Source organism: Rhinoraja longicauda, chromosome 2 (genome assembly GCF_053455715.1).
Source record: "Rhinoraja longicauda isolate Sanriku21f chromosome 2, sRhiLon1.1, whole genome shotgun sequence".
Taxonomy (NCBI): domain Eukaryota; kingdom Metazoa; phylum Chordata; class Chondrichthyes; order Rajiformes; family Arhynchobatidae; genus Rhinoraja; species Rhinoraja longicauda.
Genome location: NC_135954.1, coordinates 6876754 through 6894914, shown reverse-complemented (window position 1 = coordinate 6894914; position 18161 = coordinate 6876754). Strand labels below are relative to the sequence as shown.

The 18161-nt window shown below is 49.0% G+C and overlaps 1 protein-coding gene across 5 annotated transcripts in view; it reads left to right on the top strand.

The window, feature by feature from the left end:
* Nucleotides 1–18161, top strand: part of ripor2 (RHO family interacting cell polarization regulator 2) — a 122868-nt gene that overhangs the window by 49503 nt on the left and 55204 nt on the right. For all 5 annotated transcript variants that reach the window (XM_078414589.1, XM_078414605.1, XM_078414598.1 and 2 more), the window contains exons 2-6: nucleotides 588–711; nucleotides 5574–5720; nucleotides 9480–9558; nucleotides 13686–13709; nucleotides 14382–14435. In XM_078414589.1, the coding sequence (XP_078270715.1) occupies nucleotides 614–711; nucleotides 5574–5720; nucleotides 9480–9558; nucleotides 13686–13709; nucleotides 14382–14435 (402 nt within the window). In that variant the 5' untranslated portion in view covers nucleotides 588–613. The remainder of the gene's footprint in view (nucleotides 1–587; nucleotides 712–5573; nucleotides 5721–9479; nucleotides 9559–13685; nucleotides 13710–14381; nucleotides 14436–18161) is intronic.

The window sequence follows — 18161 nt, the reverse complement described above, 5'->3', positions numbered from 1 at the left end:
TGTTCCCAATGTTGGGGGAGTCCAGAACCAGGGGCCACAGTTTAAGAATAAGGGGTAGGCCATTTAGAACAGAGATGAGGAAAAACTTTTTCAGTCAGAGAGTTGTGAATCTGTGGAATTCTCTGCCTCAGAGGGCAGTGGAGGCCAATTCTCTGAATACATTCAAGAGAGAGCTAGATAGAGCTCTTAAGGATAGCGGAGTCAGGGGGTATGGGGAGAAGGCAGGAACGGGGTACTGATTGAGAATGATCAGCCATGATCACATTGAATGGCGGTGCTGGCTCGAAGGGCCGAATGGCCTACTCCTGCACCTATTGTCTATTGTCTATTGTAAGATGCTGGAGTAACTCAGCGGGACAGGCAGCATCTCTGGAGAGAAGGAATGGCTGCCGTTTCGGGTCGAGACCATTCGTCAGACTTTTCTCTGACTGGCAACGCAGGCAACGATAGCTGTTCACTGTACCTCGGTACACGTGACAACAAACTGAACTGAAACTGAAACACTTTGGGGTGGCGCGGATTGAGCAGTGGCGTGAGAACGCTCCGTGCCTCTCGGCTTTGCTCAGTTGTGTTTTTCTTCCCAACAGAAATCTCGGCCAGGTCTCCGGTCATCATGTCTGCAGGATCTCCCTCTTCCCCTGGTGGCCCCAATGGTATCATTAGAAGCCAATCCTTCGCTGGGTTCAGCTCACAGCAGGAGAGAAGGTCCAGGTGTGTATGGAGCTCACTTGCAACTATTCCTTTAGTCTTCTTTTAACTCGAGTTTAGTCTGGAGGTACAGCGCGGAAACAGGCCCTTCAGCCCATCGGGTCCATGCCGAACATCGATCCACACTAGGAGGAGGAGATGCAACACCTGTCCCTTTACCTCCCCCCCTCCCCCCTCGACTCCATCCAAGGACCCAAACAATCTTTCCAGGTGAGGCAGAGGTTCACCTGCACCTCCTCCAACCTCATCTACTGTATCCGCTGTCCCAGGTGTCAACTTCTCTACATCGGCGAGACCAAACGCAGGCTCGACGATCGTTTCGCTCAACACCTTCGCTCAGTCCTCCTTAACCAACCTGTTCTCCGGGTGGCTGAGCATTTCAACTCCCCCTCCCACTCCCAGTCTGACCTTTCTGTCATGGGCCTCCTCCAGTGCCATAGTGAGGTCCACCGGAAATTGGAGGAACAGCACCTCATATTTCGCTTGGGCAGCTTGCAGCCCAGCGGTATGAACATTGACTTCTCCAACTTTAGATAGTTCCTCTGTCCCTCTCTTCCTCTCCCCCTTCCCAGATCTCCCACTATCTTCCTGTCTCCACCTATATCCTTCCTTTGTCCCGCCCCCCTGGCATCAGTCTGAAGAAGGGTCTCGACCCGAAACGTCACCCATTCCTTCTCTCCTGAGATGCTGCCTGACCCGCTGAGTTACTCCAGCATTTTGTTATACCCCCGTACACTAGGATCACTGGTCTTGTCTTGTTGATACTGTGCCAACCTGCGGCTGTCGGGCTATAAACGTGCAGTCCCTCAAGCATGCAGTTGCAGATTTAAAACTTAGTGTTTGCAAGCAACAGTTTAAAACATTCAGATTTTATACGCAGTGGCAAAGGATTCCAAACAGGGATGGTTCTGGGGTAAAGCGAGTAGCAGGAACAGTCTTTGTTGGTCTGGATGGTTCTATAATTCAAGGATTATAGACAATAGACAATATGTGCAGGAGGAGGCCATTTGGCCGTTCGAGCCAGCACCGCCATTCAATGTGATCATGGCTGATCATTCTCAATCAGTACCCCGTTCCTGCCTTCTCCCCATACCCCCTGACTCCGCTATCCTTAAGAGCTCTATCTAGCTCTCTCTTGAATGCATTCAGAGAATTGGTCTCCACTGCCTTCTGAGGCAGAGAATTCCACAGATTCACAACTCTCTGACTGAAAATGTTTTTCCTCATCTCCGTTCTAAATGGCCTACCCCTTATTCTTAAACTGTGGCCCCTGGTTCTGGACTCCCCCAACATTGGGAACATGTTTCCTGCCTCCAACGTATCCAACCCTTTAATAATCTTATTATATGTTTCGATAAGATCCCCTCTCATCCTTCTAAATTCAAGTGTATACAAGCCTAGTCGCTCCAGTCTTTCAACATACGACAGTCCCGCCATTTCGGGAATTAACCTAGTAAACCTACGCTGCACGCCCTCAATAGCAAGAATATCCTTCCTCAAATTTGGAGACTAAAACTGCACACAGTACTCCAGGTGTGGTCTCACTAGGGCCCTGTACAACTGCAGAAGGACCTCTTTGCTCCTATACTCAACTCCTCTTGTTATGAAGGCCAACATTCCATTGGCTTTCTTCACTGCCTGCTGTACCTGCATGCTTCCTTTCAGTGACTGATGCACTAGGACACCCACATCTCGTTGTACGTCCCCTTTTCCTAACTTGACACCATTCAGATAATAATCTGCCCTCTTATTCTTACCACCAAAGTGGATAACCTCACACTTATCCACATTAAACTGCATCTGCCATGCATCCGTCCACTCACACAACCTGTCCAAGTCATAGAGTCATAGAGTCATAGAGTCCTACAGCACAGAAAGAGGCCCTTCGGCCCATTGTGTCCGCGCCGCCCGTTACCAAACACAGTCTAATTTTAATCCCATTTTCCCGCATTTGGACCGTAGCCCTGAATGTTGTAACATTTCAAGTGCCCATCCAAATGCCTATTAAATGTTGTGAGTGTTCCCGCCTCCACCACCACCCCAGGCAGTGAGTTCCAGACTCCAACCACCCTCTGGGTGAAAAAGTTATTTCTCACATCCCCCCGAAACCTCCCTCCCCTTACCCTGTATCAATGTCCCCTCGTTGTTGAACCTTCCACCAGTGGAAGAAGTTCCCCGCCATCTACCTTATCTATGCCTCTCATGATCTTGTACACCTCGATCATGTCCCCTCTCAGCCTTCTCTGCTCCAGGGAAAACAACCCCAGTCTGCCCAGTCTCTCCTCATAGCCGAGGCCCTTCATCCCTGGCAGCATCCTGGTGAATCTCCTCTGCACCCTCTCCAAAGCTATCACATCCTTTCTACATCACAAAGACAGCCTTCTTCCACCTCAAAAACATTGCCCGTCTCCGTCCATCCCTCTCCTCCACAGCTGCAGAAACCCTCATCCACGCCTTCATCACCTCCCGTCTGGACTACTGCAACAGCCTCCTTCCTCTATGGCTCTCCCTCAAAAATCATCAGTAAACTTCAATACATTCAAAACTCCGCTGCCCGTCTACTCACCCACACCCCGATCCGTGACCATATCACCCCCGTCCTTTACAAACTCCACTGGCTCCCCATCCCCCAGAGAATCCAGTACAAAATCCTCCTCATGACCTACAAAGCCCTCCATAACCTGGCCCCATCCTACCTGACCGACCTTCTCCACAGGCACACTCCCACCTGCACCCTCCTCCGCTCTGCTGCTGCCAATCTCCTGTCCCCCCCACATCCGGACCAAACTCAGATCCTGGGGGGACAGGGCTTTCTCCATCGCTGCTCCCACCCTATGGAACTCACTACCCCAAACCGTCAGAGACTCCTCCTCACTCACCACATTCAAAACATCACTGAAGTCTCACCTGTTCAGCACTGCCTTCAACCACTGAAGGTCACCTCACCTTCTGTCTCCGTTCTCTGTTTGTTTACTTATTTATCTATTTATTCACTTCCCTATGTTCTCTAAATCCCTGTAAAGCGTCTTTGAGTATATGAAAAGCGCTATATAAATGTAATGCATTATTATTATTATTATTATTATAATGTGGTGACCAGAACTGTACACAATACTCCAGCTGTGGCCTCACCAGTGTTCTGTACAATTCTATCATTACCCCCCTACTTTTATATTCGATGCCCCGGCTAATGAAGGCCAGTAACCCATATGCCTTTTTGACCACCCTGTCCACCTGTCCTGCTGCCTTCAAGGACTTGTGTACCTGTACTCCAAGGACCCTCTGTACCCCTGTCTTCCCTAGGGTCCTTCCATTCATGGTGTACTCCCTCTCCAAGTTATTTCTGCCAAAGTGCATCACCTCGCACTTTTCAGGATTAAATTCCATCTGCCACTGCTCCGCCCATCTGACCATCTCATCTATATCTTCCTGCAGCTTGCAGATCCCTTCCTCGCTATTCACCACCCCCCCTACTTTATAAATCTTGGCATAAAGTTTCTTGTTCTTGATGACTTTGAACTTTTATAAAATTTGTCGGGCGACAAAGGGGCAGTAACGGGTAACAACATGTCAGAGTTGAGTTTGAGTTTAGCTTATTGTCACGTGTGTGGAATTTAAAACAGAGAAGTCACCCTGCAACCTCATAGCATTGGTTTAGTCGAGTTCCTGGTGTGTTGTTACGACTGTATGAAAGATGGAGCTAATGAGTGGGTTTCTTTGTGGACTGCAGTAAGCCTGGTTATTATACGGCTTCTTTAGAGGGGGGTCCCATTGGTGTACACTCTGGCACGGTAAGGCAGCAACTCTACCGCTGCGCCGCCTGAATAGCGTGGATGCGGGGAGGATGTTTCCACTAGTGGGAGAGTCCAGGACCAGAGGGAACAGCCTCAGAGCAAAAGGGTGCTTTTTTAGGAAGAAGATGAGGAGGAATTTCTTTCGTCGGAGGGTGGTGAATCTGTGGGATTCTTTGCCACAGAAGGCTGTGGAGGCCAAGTCAATGGATATGTTTAAGGCAGAGGTAGATAGGCTCGAAAGCTCACATGTTCGAGGAGCAGAATTAGGCCATTCGGCCCATCAAGTCTACTCCGCAGACCAGCGATCACCCCGCACACGGACACTTGCCTTACACACGCACACCCGGGACAATTTACAGAATCCGGTTAACCTACAAACCTGCACGTCTTTGGAGGAAACCGGAGCACCCCGGGGAAAATGCAGGAGATCATAGCGTCGAGGAGCAGAATTAGGCCATTCGGCCCATCAAGTCTACTCGGCCATTCAAGTACGACTGATCTACAGTGCATTCAGAAAGATTTTTAGATTTAGAGATACAGCGCGGAAACAGGTCCTTCGGCCCACCGGGTCCGCGCCGCCCAGCGATCCCCGCACACTAACACTATCCTACACACACAAACATTTTACCCAGTCAATTAACCTACAAACCTGTACGTCTTTGGAGTGTGGGAGGAAACCGAAGATCTCGGAGAAAGCCCACGCAGGTCACGGGGAGAACGTACAAACTCTGTACAGACAGCGTCCGTAGTCAGGATCGAACCTGAGTCTCAGGCGCTGCATTCGCTGTAAGGCAGCAACTCTACCGCTGCGCCACCGTGCCGCACTTAGGTACCTGAACTGATGTACAGCACTTTGGTCGACGTGGGTTGTTTTTAAATGTGCTGTACAAATAAAATTGACTCGACTTGACTTGACTATGTTTCATTAATGTCACTTACTGGGTAGGATTGGAATGTGTGACTACTGTAGCTGGGGCATGTTGGCCGGTCTGGGCAGGTTGGATCACATGGCCTGTTTCCACGCTGTGAGACCCCCCATGACCCATTTCATTCCCATTTCTTTCCCAACAGGTGCCACTCCTTCATCGGAAATAACGGAATCCTCAAAAAACCCTCGAAGAAAATGAACATTTCAGCCCACAAGAACAACAGCATCCCAAAGGACGTCCAACCGAAGAGGATGGATGAGATGTACGGGGTGCTGAAGAGGGGACTAATGTAAGAAATTATGAATATTATCCCCTCCCCACGCTGAAGATTGATGATCAGCAGTTCAAATCCCAGTTTAGTTTGTTGTCAGGATGTGCAGGAAAAAACTGCAGAAGGAAGGTAGACACAAAATGTTGGAGTAACTCAGCGGGACAGGCAGCATCTCTGGAGAGAAGGCACAAAATGCTGGAGTAACTCAGAAGGCAGTGGAGGCCAATCCTCTGGATGCATTCAAGAGAGAGCTAGATAGAGCTCTTAAGGATAGCGGAGTCAGGGGGTATGGGGAGAAGGCAGGAACGGGGTACTGATTGAGAATGATCAGCCATGATCACATTGAATGGCGGTGCTGGCTCGAAGGGCCGAATGGCCTACTGCTGCACCTATTGTCTATGTTTCTATCACAATCGAGCCTTTCGCAGTGTACAGAAACATGATGAGGGCATAACGTTCAGTGCAAGGTAAAAGCCAGCAAAGTCCGATCAAAGGTAGTCCGAGGGTCACCAACGAGGTAGATAGTACTGACCCACACTGAGCTTTCTATCCTGGGCTTCGTCCACTGCAAATTGGAGGAACAGCACCTCATATTTCGCTTGGGCAGCTTACACATCCAGTGGTATGAACATTGACTTCTCACATGTCAAGTAACCCTTGCACTTCCTCCCCTCTCTCTCCGTGCCTCATCACCTCGTCTGAGCTCAGACTGAAGAAGGGTCTCGACCTGAAACGTCTCCCATTCCTTCTCTCCAGAGATGCTGCCTGACCCGCTGAGTTACTCCAGCATTTTGTGTGTCTCTTCTGTATACTTCTTCAGACCTATATATTTCTATGCCTAGATGTGTCTATATCTACAGAATATATGTGTATGTATACATACATACATACAAGCGCACGCACACACACAAATATATATATAAATATATATATGTTTCTGTGTTCACGCGTGTGTGTGTATGTGTGTATACATACAATATATTTAAATATATATTAATATCTATATACTACTAAAACTCAGATCTTGTAGCGTTGTATATATATTCCACTGATGTCGGCTGAATACGGCAAAATCATTTTCCAGCATTGGCCCGCGTGGTGATTAAGGCGGTACAAAAATCGTGGCGCTACGGTTCACCGTTTTGCCGTATTCAGCCGACATCAGTGGAATATATATACAACGCTACAAGATCTGAGTTTTAGTAGTATATAGATAGATAGATATATATACACTGATCAGCCAAAACATTATGACCACTGACAGACAAAGTGAATAACATTGATTATCTTGTTACAATGGCACCTGTCAAGGGGTGGGATGTATGAGGCAGCAAGTGAACAGTCATTTCTTGAAGTTGATGTGTTGGATGCAGGAGAAATGGGCAGGAGTAAAGACCTGAGCGACGTTGACAAGGGCCAAATAGTTATGGCCAGACGACTGGGTCAGAGCATCTCTGAAACGGCAAGGCTTGTGGGGTGCTCCCGGTCAGCAGTGGTGACAGTGGTCCGAGGAGGGACAAACCACAGACAGGGTGTTGGGCGCCCAAGGCTCATCGATGCGCGAGGGCAACGAAGGCTATCCCGTCTGGTCCGAACTGACAGAAGGTCGACTGTGGCACAAGTCACAGAAAATCTTAATGGTGGTCACGGGAGGAATGTATCACAATACACAGTGCATCGCACCCTGCTGCGTATGGGGCTGCACACGGAGGACCAACAGCATATTAGGCTCATAATGGTCATAATGTTTTGGCTCATCAGGTCATAATATTTTGGCTGATCGGTGTATATACACACATGAACACACACACACGTATATATACATCTGTGTGTGCGTATGTACACAAATATATACATTATTGTGTCCATCTGAAATGTTTCTCAAAGGTTGCTATGTTTCCTTAAGTACCGTTGGTTGCACTAAAGGCCCTGTCCCACTGAGGCGTTTTTTTAGATGACTGCCGGCGACTGTCATAGTCGTAGCAGGTCGCCAAAAAACCGATGACTGGACCCCCTCCCCCTACGACAAGCTACAACAACCTACCACCTAGTCAACGTCAAGCTACGGCAAGCTGCCGACAACCGGCGACCCAATCGTCGCAAGTAGAACGTCCACCTACGACCGCACCTACGACAACCGAAGTCAACCTACGTCCACTCGCGACAAGCTACGGCAAGCTGCGTCCCTGAAGACCGAAGACAACTGAGGACAATTCACGTTTCACCCACTTTCCCTAAGATAGGGTTTCCAATCATTCTGCATCATGACTATTTGAAAGTGATGCCATGAGAAACTACTCTGAAACACAATAACTTCACACATCAATCTTATGTCAAAATGTCAAGAATTTCCTTTATTGATATACAAACAACATTTTTTTTTTCAAGGTTGATAAGAACATACAACAGTGCATACAAAAATATTGTAATAAACTTCAATACATTTCAATACACTTCAAACTTTAAAATTCAAACTTTAGACAGAATACAAGTGCAAAAACATACAAAACCTTAACATCATTTATGGACACGTTACACTGATGGGTGATCAGATCAAGTCCACATTTGGAATTCGCCGAAGTCAGTCAGCACCGGCGACAACCTTAATCACCTGGCGACACCTGACGACAACCTACGACACCTGGGGACAATCTACGACACCTGGCGACAACCTACGACACCTGGCGACTGCCTGGCGACAACCTGGCGACAACATACGACACCTGGCGACAATCTACAACACCTGGCGACAACCTACGACACCTGGCGACTGCCTGGCGACAACCTGGCGACACCTGGCGACACCTGGTGACACCTGGCGACAACCTGGCGACACCTGGCGACACCTGGCGACACCTGGCGACACTGGCGACACCTGGCGACTGCCTGGCGACAACCTGGCGACAACATACGACACCTGGCGACAATCTACAACACCTGGTGACAACCTACGACACCTGGCGACTGCCTGGCGACAACCTGGCGACAACCTACGACACCTGGCGACAACCTACAACACGTGGCGACTGCCTGGCTACAACCTGGCGACAACCTACAACACCTGGCGACTGCCTGGCGACAACCTGGCGACAACCTACGACACCTGGCGACAACCTACAACACCTGGTGACTGCCTGGCTACAACCTGGCGACAACCTACGACACCTGGCGACAACCTACGACACCTGGCGACAACCTATGACACCTGGCGACAACCTGGCGACAACATACGACACCTGGCGACTGCCTGGCTACAACCTACGACACCTGGCGACAACCTACTTCACCTGGCGACAGCCTGGTGACAACCTACGACACCTGGCGACTGCCTGGCTACAACCTACGACACCTGGCGACAACCTACTTCACCTGGCGACTGCCTGGCTACAACCTACGACAGCGCACATGTCAGGAGACGTCAAGCTACGCTCATTGGCGTCAAACCAACAGTCGCCGAAAAGTTTCATGCCTTCACAAAATCCAGCGACGACCAGAAAAACGCCACGACTCTTTGGAGACGACTCACGACCGTGCCCGCGACACCCCGGCGACCGTGCCCGCGACACCGCGGCGACCGTGCCCGCGACACCCCGGCGACCGTGCCAGCGACACCCCGGTGACCGTGCGGCGACAGCCTAGTCGCCTGTAGTCGCCTAAAAAAATCACCAAACTGGGACAGGGCCTTTAGTGATGTGAGCGGTCTAAAGAGATGTCGCGACCATTGAAAGTAGGCTTACTTGCCATTGCAAAACAGCATGAGCTTTGTCGTTTCCACAGGGAATACCTGGAAATCAACCAAGCAGAGTTGGACAAGTTGACCATTCAGCTGCACGACCTGAGAGGCACCTCCAGATTGGTGAGTGAGATCCAGGTAACGTGGGCGGCACAGCGGCAGAGTTGTTGCCTCATGGCGCCGGAGACCCGCGTTCCATCCCGACCACGGGTGCTGACTGCACGCAGTTTGTACGCTCCCCCCCCCCCCCCCCCTGTGACCTGCGAGAATGTTTTCTATATCTCTCTCTCTATATCACCGTCTATACCTCTCCTTTCCCTCTCCCCTGTCTCTCAGTCTGAAGAAGGGTCTCGACCCGAAACGTCAGCCATCCCTTCTCTCCAGGGATGCTGCCTGACCCGCTGAGTTACTCCAGGTTTTTGTGGATTACATCATTGTGTCCCATCTGAGTCATAGTGTCATAGAGTCATACAGTGTGGAAACAGGCCCTTCAGCCCACCTTGCCCAAACTAACTGCCTGAGATCGGCACAAACCAGGAACTAAACCTTGGGCCCATGAATCTTGCAACGCAAATAAGCGGACTAGTTACTAATTTTACTCATATCTTCATATTAACATTAAAAACCGCTTGGTCACTTGGTGGGATGCAAGATGATTATCTTGTGAAAATTGATATTCCCTTTACACTTTGTGAAATACTTTAGCTTAGATCATAAGATCATGTGATAGGAGCAGAATTAGGCCATTCGGCCCATCAAGTCTACTTCTCCATTCAATCACGGCTGATCTATCTCTCCCTCCCAACCCCATTCTCCTGCCTTCTCCCCATAACCCCTGACACCTGTACTAATCAAGAATCTATCTCTCTACCTTAAAAATATCCATTGATTAGGCCTCCATAGCCTTCTGTGGCAAAGAATTCTACAGATTCACCACCGTCTGACTAAAGAAGTTCCTCCTCATCTCCTTCCTAAACGAACGTCCTTTAATTCTGAGGCTGTGGCCTCTAGTCCTAGACTGTCCCACCAGTGGAAACATCCTCCCTACATCCACTGTATCCAGGCCTTTCACTATATTGTAAGTTTCAATGAAGTCCCCCCTCATTCTTCTAAACTCCAGTGAGTACAGGCCCAGTGCTGACAAACGCTCATCATTGGTTAACCCACTCATTCCTGGGATCGTTCTTGTAAACCTCCTCTGGACCCTCTCCAGAGACAGCACTTCCTTCCTCAGATGCAGTGCCCAAAATTGCTCACAATATTCCAAATGTGGCCTGACCAGCGCCTTGTAGAGCCTCAGCAATACATTCCTGTTTTTGTACACAAGCCCTCTTGAAATAAATGCTAGCAGTGAGTTTGCTTTCTTTACTACCGATTCGACTTGCAGATTAACTTCTTGGGAATCCTGCACCAGCAGTCCCAAGTCCCTTTGCACCTCCGATTTCTGGATTTTCCCCATTTAGAAAATAATCATCATCATCATATCATATATATACAGCCGGAAACAGGCCTTTTCGGCCCTCCAAGTCCGTGCCGCCCAGCGATCCCCGCACATTAACATTATCCTACACCCACTAGGGACAATTTTTTACATTTACCCAGCCAATTAACCTACATACCTGTACGTCTTTGGAGTGTGGGAGGAAACCGAAGATCTCGGAGAAAACCCACGCAGGTCACGGGGAGAACGTACAAACTCCTTACAGTGCAGCACCCGTAGTCAGGATCGAACCTGAGTCTCCGGCGCTGCATTCGCTGTAAAGCAGCAACTCTACCGCTGCGCTACCGTGCCGCCAATCTACACCTTTATTCCTACCACCAAAATGCATGGCTCCACACTTTGCCACACTATATTCCATCTGCCACTTCTCTGCCCACTCTCCCAGCCTGCCCAAGTCCTTCTGCAGAGTCCCTGCTTTCTCTGCACTACCTGCCCCTCCGCCTATTTTCGTATCATCCGCAAACTTGGCCACAAAGCCTTCGATTCCCTCGTCCGAATCATTAATGTACAACGTGACGAGCCCCGCGGAACTCCGCTAGTCACTGGCAGCCAAGCAGGAAAAGCCCCCTTTATTGCCACTCTCTGCCTTCTGCCGTCCAGCCAACCTGCTCTCCATGCTGGTACGCATCTGCCCTCTGATACCACGGGCTCTCATCTTCCTGAGCAGCCTCCCATGTAGCTTAGAGATACAGCGCAGAAACAGGCCCTTCGGTAGAGTTGCTGCCTTACAGCACTTACTGCACCAGAGACCCAGGTTCGATCCTGATTACGGGCGCTGTCTGTACAGAGTTTGTACGTTCTCCCCGTGACCTGCGTGGGTTTTCCGCGAGATCTTCAATTTTCTCCCACACTCCAAAGACGTGTAGGTTAATTGGCTTTGGTAAAATTATAAATTGTCCCCAGTGTGTGTGTGGGATAGTGTCGGTGTGCGGGGATCGCTGGTCGGTGTGGCCTCGGCGGTCTGTAGGGGCTGTTTCTGCACTGTACCTCCAAACTAAACGAAACTAAACTAAAGATGCAGCCTCACCTGCCAAGTTTAGAGAATAGAGAATAGACAACAGGTGCAGGAGGAGGCCATTCGGCCCTTCGAGCCAGCACCACCATTCACCGTGATCATGGCTGATTATTCTCAATCAGTACCCCGTACCTGCCTTCACCCCATACCCCCTGACTCCACTATCTTCAAGAGCTCTATCTCTCTTGAAAGCATCCAGAGAATTGGCCTCCACTGCCTTCTGAGGCAGAGAATTCCACAGATTTACAACTCTCTGGGTGAAACTGTTTTTCCTCATCTCCGTTCTAAATGGCCTACCCCTTATTCTTAAACTGTGGCCCCTGGTTCTGGACTCCTCCAACATAGGGAACATGTTTCCTGCCTCTAGTCCAATCCCTTAATAATCTTATATGTTTCAATAAGGTCCCCTCTCATCCTTCTAAATTCCAGTGCATACAAGTCCAGTCGCTCCATTCTTTCAACATATGACAGTCCCGCCATCCCGGGAATTAACCTTGTGAGCCTACGCTGCACACCCTCAATAGCAAGAATGTTCTTCCCCAAATTTGGAGACCAAAACTGCACACAATACTCCAGGTGCGGTCTCACCAGGGCCCTGTACAACTGCAGAAGGACCTCTCTGCTCCTATACTCAACTCCTCTTGTTATGAAGGGCAACGTGCCATTTGCTTTCTTCACTGCCTGCTGTTCCTGCATGCTTACTTTCAGTGACTGATGCACTAGGACACCCACATCTCGTTGTACTTCCCCATTTACTAACCTGACACCATTCAGATAATAATCTGCCTTCCTGTTCTTGCCACTAAAGTGGATAACCTCACACTTATCCACATTAAACTGCATCTGCCATGCATCTGCCCACTCACACAACCTGGCCAAGACACCCTGCTTCTTCATAGCATCTTCCTCACAGTTCACACTGCCACCCAGCTTTGTTTCATCTGTAAATTTGCTAATGTTACTTTTAATCCCTTCATCTAAATCATTAATGTATATTGTCCCAGCACCGAGCCTTGCGGTACCCCACTAGTCACTGCCTGTCATTCTGAAAGGGACCCGTTAATCCCTACTCTTTGTTTCCTGTCTGCCAACGAGTCTCGGAGGAAACCCACGCAGGTAACGGGGCGAACGTACAAACTCCGTATAATGGTTAACAAGTCATAGAGTTATAGAGTGATACAGCGTGGAAATAGGCCCTTCGGCCCAACTTGCCCACACTGGCCAACATGTCCCAGCTGCACTAGTTCCACCTGCGTGCGCTTGGTCCATATCCCTCCAAACCTGTCCTATCCATGTACCTGTCTGACTGTTTCTTAATCGTCCCAGCCTCAACTACCTCCTCTGGCAGCTTGTTCCACACACCCACCACCCTTTGTCTGAAAGATGCCTCTTAAATCTTTTCCCCTTCACCTTGAACCTATGTCCTCTGGTCCTCGATTCCCCTACTCAGGGCAAGAGTATCTTACCCGATCTATTCCTCTCTTGATTTTGTACACCTCTATAAGATCACCCCTCATCCCCCTGTGCTCCAAGGAATAGAGTCACAGCCTGCTCAACCTCTCCCTATAGCTCACTATATCCTGGCAACATCCTCGTAAATCTTCTCTGAACCCTTTTTGCATTTGAGTACAGCAATTTGAAGTATTTTGAGCATTTTCTGTTTTTATTTGGATTTCCAGCTTCTGTTGGGTTTTTTGTTTGATTGTCAAGTAATACTTTGTCTTTTCTTCACAGGATATTATGTATGAACTCGATAAGGTGGGTGATCAGAGTGTGACTCTCTCATCTGTGGGATGAGAATTTGTTTCGATGGCTTTGTGCACTGTGAAATAGCATCTTGCTTCATGCCATCGTGACCCAGAATAATTCGGACTTGTCGGAGGTGTGATCCCCTGTTACCACGAAACGTCAGTCTGAAGAAGGGTCTCGGCCCGAAACGTCGCCCACTCCTTCTTTAGTTTAGCTCAGTTTAGTTTAGAGATACAGCGCTGAAACTGGCCCTTCGGCCCACCGGGTCCGCGCCGACCAGCGATCCCCGCGCATTAACACCGTCCTACACACGTTTACATTTATACCAAGCCAATTACCCTACAAACGTGCACCTCTTTGGAGTGTGGGAGGAAGCCGAAGATCTCGGAGGAAACCCACGCGGGTCACGGGGAGAGCGTACAATAACCGTACGGACAGCACCCGTAGTCGGGATCGAACCCGGGTCCCCGGCGCTGCAAGCGCTGTAAGGCAGCGACTCTACCGCTGTGCCACTGGTGTCATCTCTCCTGTCCCGCTGAGATCATGTTCGTGCGATAGGAGCAGAATTAGGACATTCAGCCCATCAAGCCTACTCCGTCGTTAAACTAAACTAAACATGGGTACTGGGTCTCAGCGTACTATTCCTGTGACGTCTAACGAAACATTTGTTTCTCTCCGCAGCAAATCAAAGCCATAGAGCGGTACAAGAGGAGGCTGGAGTTCCACATCAGTAAGGTAAACATACACCGATCGGCCAACACATCATGACCGCCTGCCTAACATGCTGTTGGTCCTCCGTCTGCCACCAAAACAGCGCCCACCCGCCGAGGCATGGATTCCACAAGACCCCTGAAGGTGTCCTGTGGTATCTGGCACCCAAAACATCAGCAGCAGATCCTTTAGCAGCTTTGGCGTTTCAGAGATGCTCTGACCCAGTCATCTGGCCATAACAATTTGGCCCTTGTCAAAGTCGCTCAGGTCTTTACTCCTGCCCATTTCTCCTGCATCCAACACGTCAACTTCAAGAACTGACTGTTCACTTGCTGCCTAATATATCCCACCCCTTGACAGGTGCCATTGTAACAAGATAACCAATGATATCGGTGCTGGGACCGCAGCTATTTACAATATACATTAATGACTTGGATGAAGGGATTAAAAGTACCCGACTGAAGAGTTTCAGTCAGAGAGTTGTGATTCTGTGGAATTCTCTGCCTCAGAAGGCAGTGGAGGCCAATTCTCTGAATGCATTCAAGAGAGAGTTAGATAGAGCTCTTAAGGATAGCGGAGTCAGGGGGTATTGGGAGAAGGCAGGAACGGGGTACTGATTGAGAATGATCAGCCATGATCACATTGAATGGTGGTGCTGGTTCGAAGGGCTGAATTGCCTCCTCCTGCACCTATTGTCTATTGTTATTCACTTTGCCTGTCAGTGATCATAATGTTTTGGCTGATCGGTGTAAATATTGGCACCGTTCGACTAAAAATCTGTGCCTTTGAAGCTTGAAGTCAAATTCCTAAACACGTGCAGGTTTGTAGGTTATTTGCAGGTTCGGTAAATTGCCCCATGTGTGTGTCGGGTAGAACTAGTATACGGGGCGATCGCTGGTCGGAACAGACTCGATGGGCCGAAGGGCCCGTTTCCACGCTGCATCTTTAAAGTCTAAAGCCTAAAGTTTAATTCCAAAGACGTGCGGGTTTGTAGGTTAATTGGCTTCAGTAAATTGTCCCCTGTGTGGAGGACAGAACTAGTGTAAAAGGGTAATTGCTGGTCGGCACGGACTCGATGGGCCGAGGGGCCTGATTCCTGCTGTGTCTCTAAAACTCCAGATTCAGGGACGGTTTCTTCCCAGCTGTTATCAGGCAACTGAACCATCCTACCACAACCAGAGAGCAGTCCTGAACTACCATCTACCTCATTGGTGACCCTCGGACTATCCTTGATCAGACTTTATCTTGCCCTAATAGTTATTCCCTTATACTGTAAAAATGGCTCAATGGTAATCAAATCAAGTCAAGTTTATTTGTCACATACACATACAAGATGTGCAATGAAATGAAAGTGGCAATGCCTGCAGATTGTGCTAAACTACAAAACAGAATAGAAAAAAAAATTTAACACAAAAATAAATGAATACAGTAAATTAAATGAGTCCCTGGTGATATAAGAGTTAACAGTCCTGATGGCCTGTGGGAAGAAACTCCGTCTCATCCTCTCCGTTTTCACAGCGTGACAGCGGAGGCGTTTGCCTGACCGTAGCAGCTGGAACAGTCCGTTGCTGGGGTGGTAGGGGTCCCCCATAATGTTGCTGGCTCTGGATCTGCACCTCCTGATGTATAGGTCCTGCAGGGGGGCGAGTGTAGTTCCCATAGTGCGTTCAGCCGAACGCACTTCTCTCCGCAGGGCCATCCTGTCCTGGGCAGAGCTGTTCCCAAACCAGACTGTGATGTTGCCGGACAGGATGCTTTCTACATCCCCAGAGTAGAAGCACTGAAGGATCCTCAGAGACACTCTGAATTTCCTCAGCTGTCTGAGGTGGTAAAGGCGCTGCCTTGCCTTACCCACCAGTGCGGCAATGTGTGTTGTCCATGTCAGATCCTCTGTGATGTGGACTCCCAGGTATTTAAAGCTGCTCAACCTACCCACCCAATCACGTGTTGTCTTTCCGCTGACTGTTTAGCACGAAAGCCTTTCGCTGTACCTCCGTACGTACACGTGACAATAAACTAAACTCAACCAAAACTAAAAAAGCTATTTCCAGCGCTCCTTGAAATTCTCGGCTCAGGTTCTGCCACAATCTGCTTGACCCTCCCTTGACCTCGTGAATTGGGAATAGCAATGCCTGTAGGATGTGGCAACAACTAGCGTTGTGTAAGATTCACATCGCTCGTATCTATAGTGAACATGCCTGTCCAAAGGAACAAATGTCACAGCACATTTAGCGACAGGAAGCAGCAGGCTGTGGCTTAGAGGAAATGGTGCAAGACGTGGTAGAAGTTGCCAATGCCTGGTAACAGTTCAGTTTAGGAAAGAACTGCAGATGCTGGTTTAAATCGAAGGTGGACACAAAATGCCGGAGTAACTCAGCGGGACAGGCAGCATCTCTGGAGAGGAAGGAATGGGTGACGTGTCAGGTCGAGACCCTTCCTCAGACTGACGTCAGGGGAGGGGGAGAGACAGAGATAGAATGTAGTCGGAGACAGAAAGACTGATGGGAGAACTGGGAAGGGGGAGGGGATGGAGGGAGAAGTCAATGTTCATACTGTTGGGGTGTAAGCTTTCAATGTTCATACCCCCTCTTCCCAGTTCTCCCACCAGTCTTACTGGTGGCCCATATTCCCTCTAAACCTGTCCTAGCCATGTATCAAGTACCAGGTAGATGTACCATGCAGCATGTAAAGAATAAAGAAAAAGCACTATGACACTTGTAACATTATAAATGGTCCCTACTGCGCCAGAGGCCCGGGTTCAATCCCGACCACGGGCGCTGTCTGTATGGAGTTTGTACGTTCTCCCCGTGACCTGCGTGGGTTTTCTCCGAGATCTTCGGTTTCCTCCCACACTCCAAAGACGTGCAGGTTTGTAGGTGAATTGGCTAGGGTTTTAACATGTAAATTGTCCCTAGTGTGTAGGATAGTGATAATGTGCAGGGATCGCTGGTTGGTGCGGGCTCGGTGGGCCGAAGAGCCGGTTTCCGCGCCGTTCCACTGCGGTAAACTAAACAATGTGAGCCAAAGGGCCTGTTTCCGCGTCGTTCCACGAAAGTAAGCTAAACAATGTGGGCCGAAGGGCCTGTTTCCGCGCTGTTTCACTACGGTAAACTAAGGACCGGTGGGCCGAAGGGCCTGTGCTTGTGTGTATCATTGTCTGCTCCATGTTCCATGTACCTTCATCACTATCTACTGCACTCACAGGCGTTGTGCCTGTTCATACTGTATAAACCCTTCAATATTTTAGCCAAAAGATTGCCAGCTTAGATCATGTTTTAAAATTTAAGAAAACACTCATTTCGTAACATTTCAGCAGCTCGATGAGAGGATCTAATTAAGCTGCACATTATTTCATTTCCTGTGCTGTATCCACATTTAGTGGCCTAATAGGCAGCTTTACCCCATCATCTGTGGTAATTTGAAAAAACCAAAATTATGTATTTAACTTCCACTTATGTCATGTTTACCATTTCATGCAGCCCGGTGCTGAGTTAAACTCATGTGAGTTCTTTTCCACCATGAAGATTTATGGAGCTGGGAAGCTAAATGCGAGTTACATGGAAAATAGGTGCAGGAGGCCATTCGGCCCTTCAAGCCAACACCGCCATTCAATACGATCATGGCTGATCATCAACAATCTCCCCGTATCTCTTGATTCCGTTAGCCCTAAGAGCTAAATCTAACTCTCTCTTGAATATATCCAGTGAATTGGCCTCCACTGCCTTCTGTGGCAGAGAATTCCACAGATTC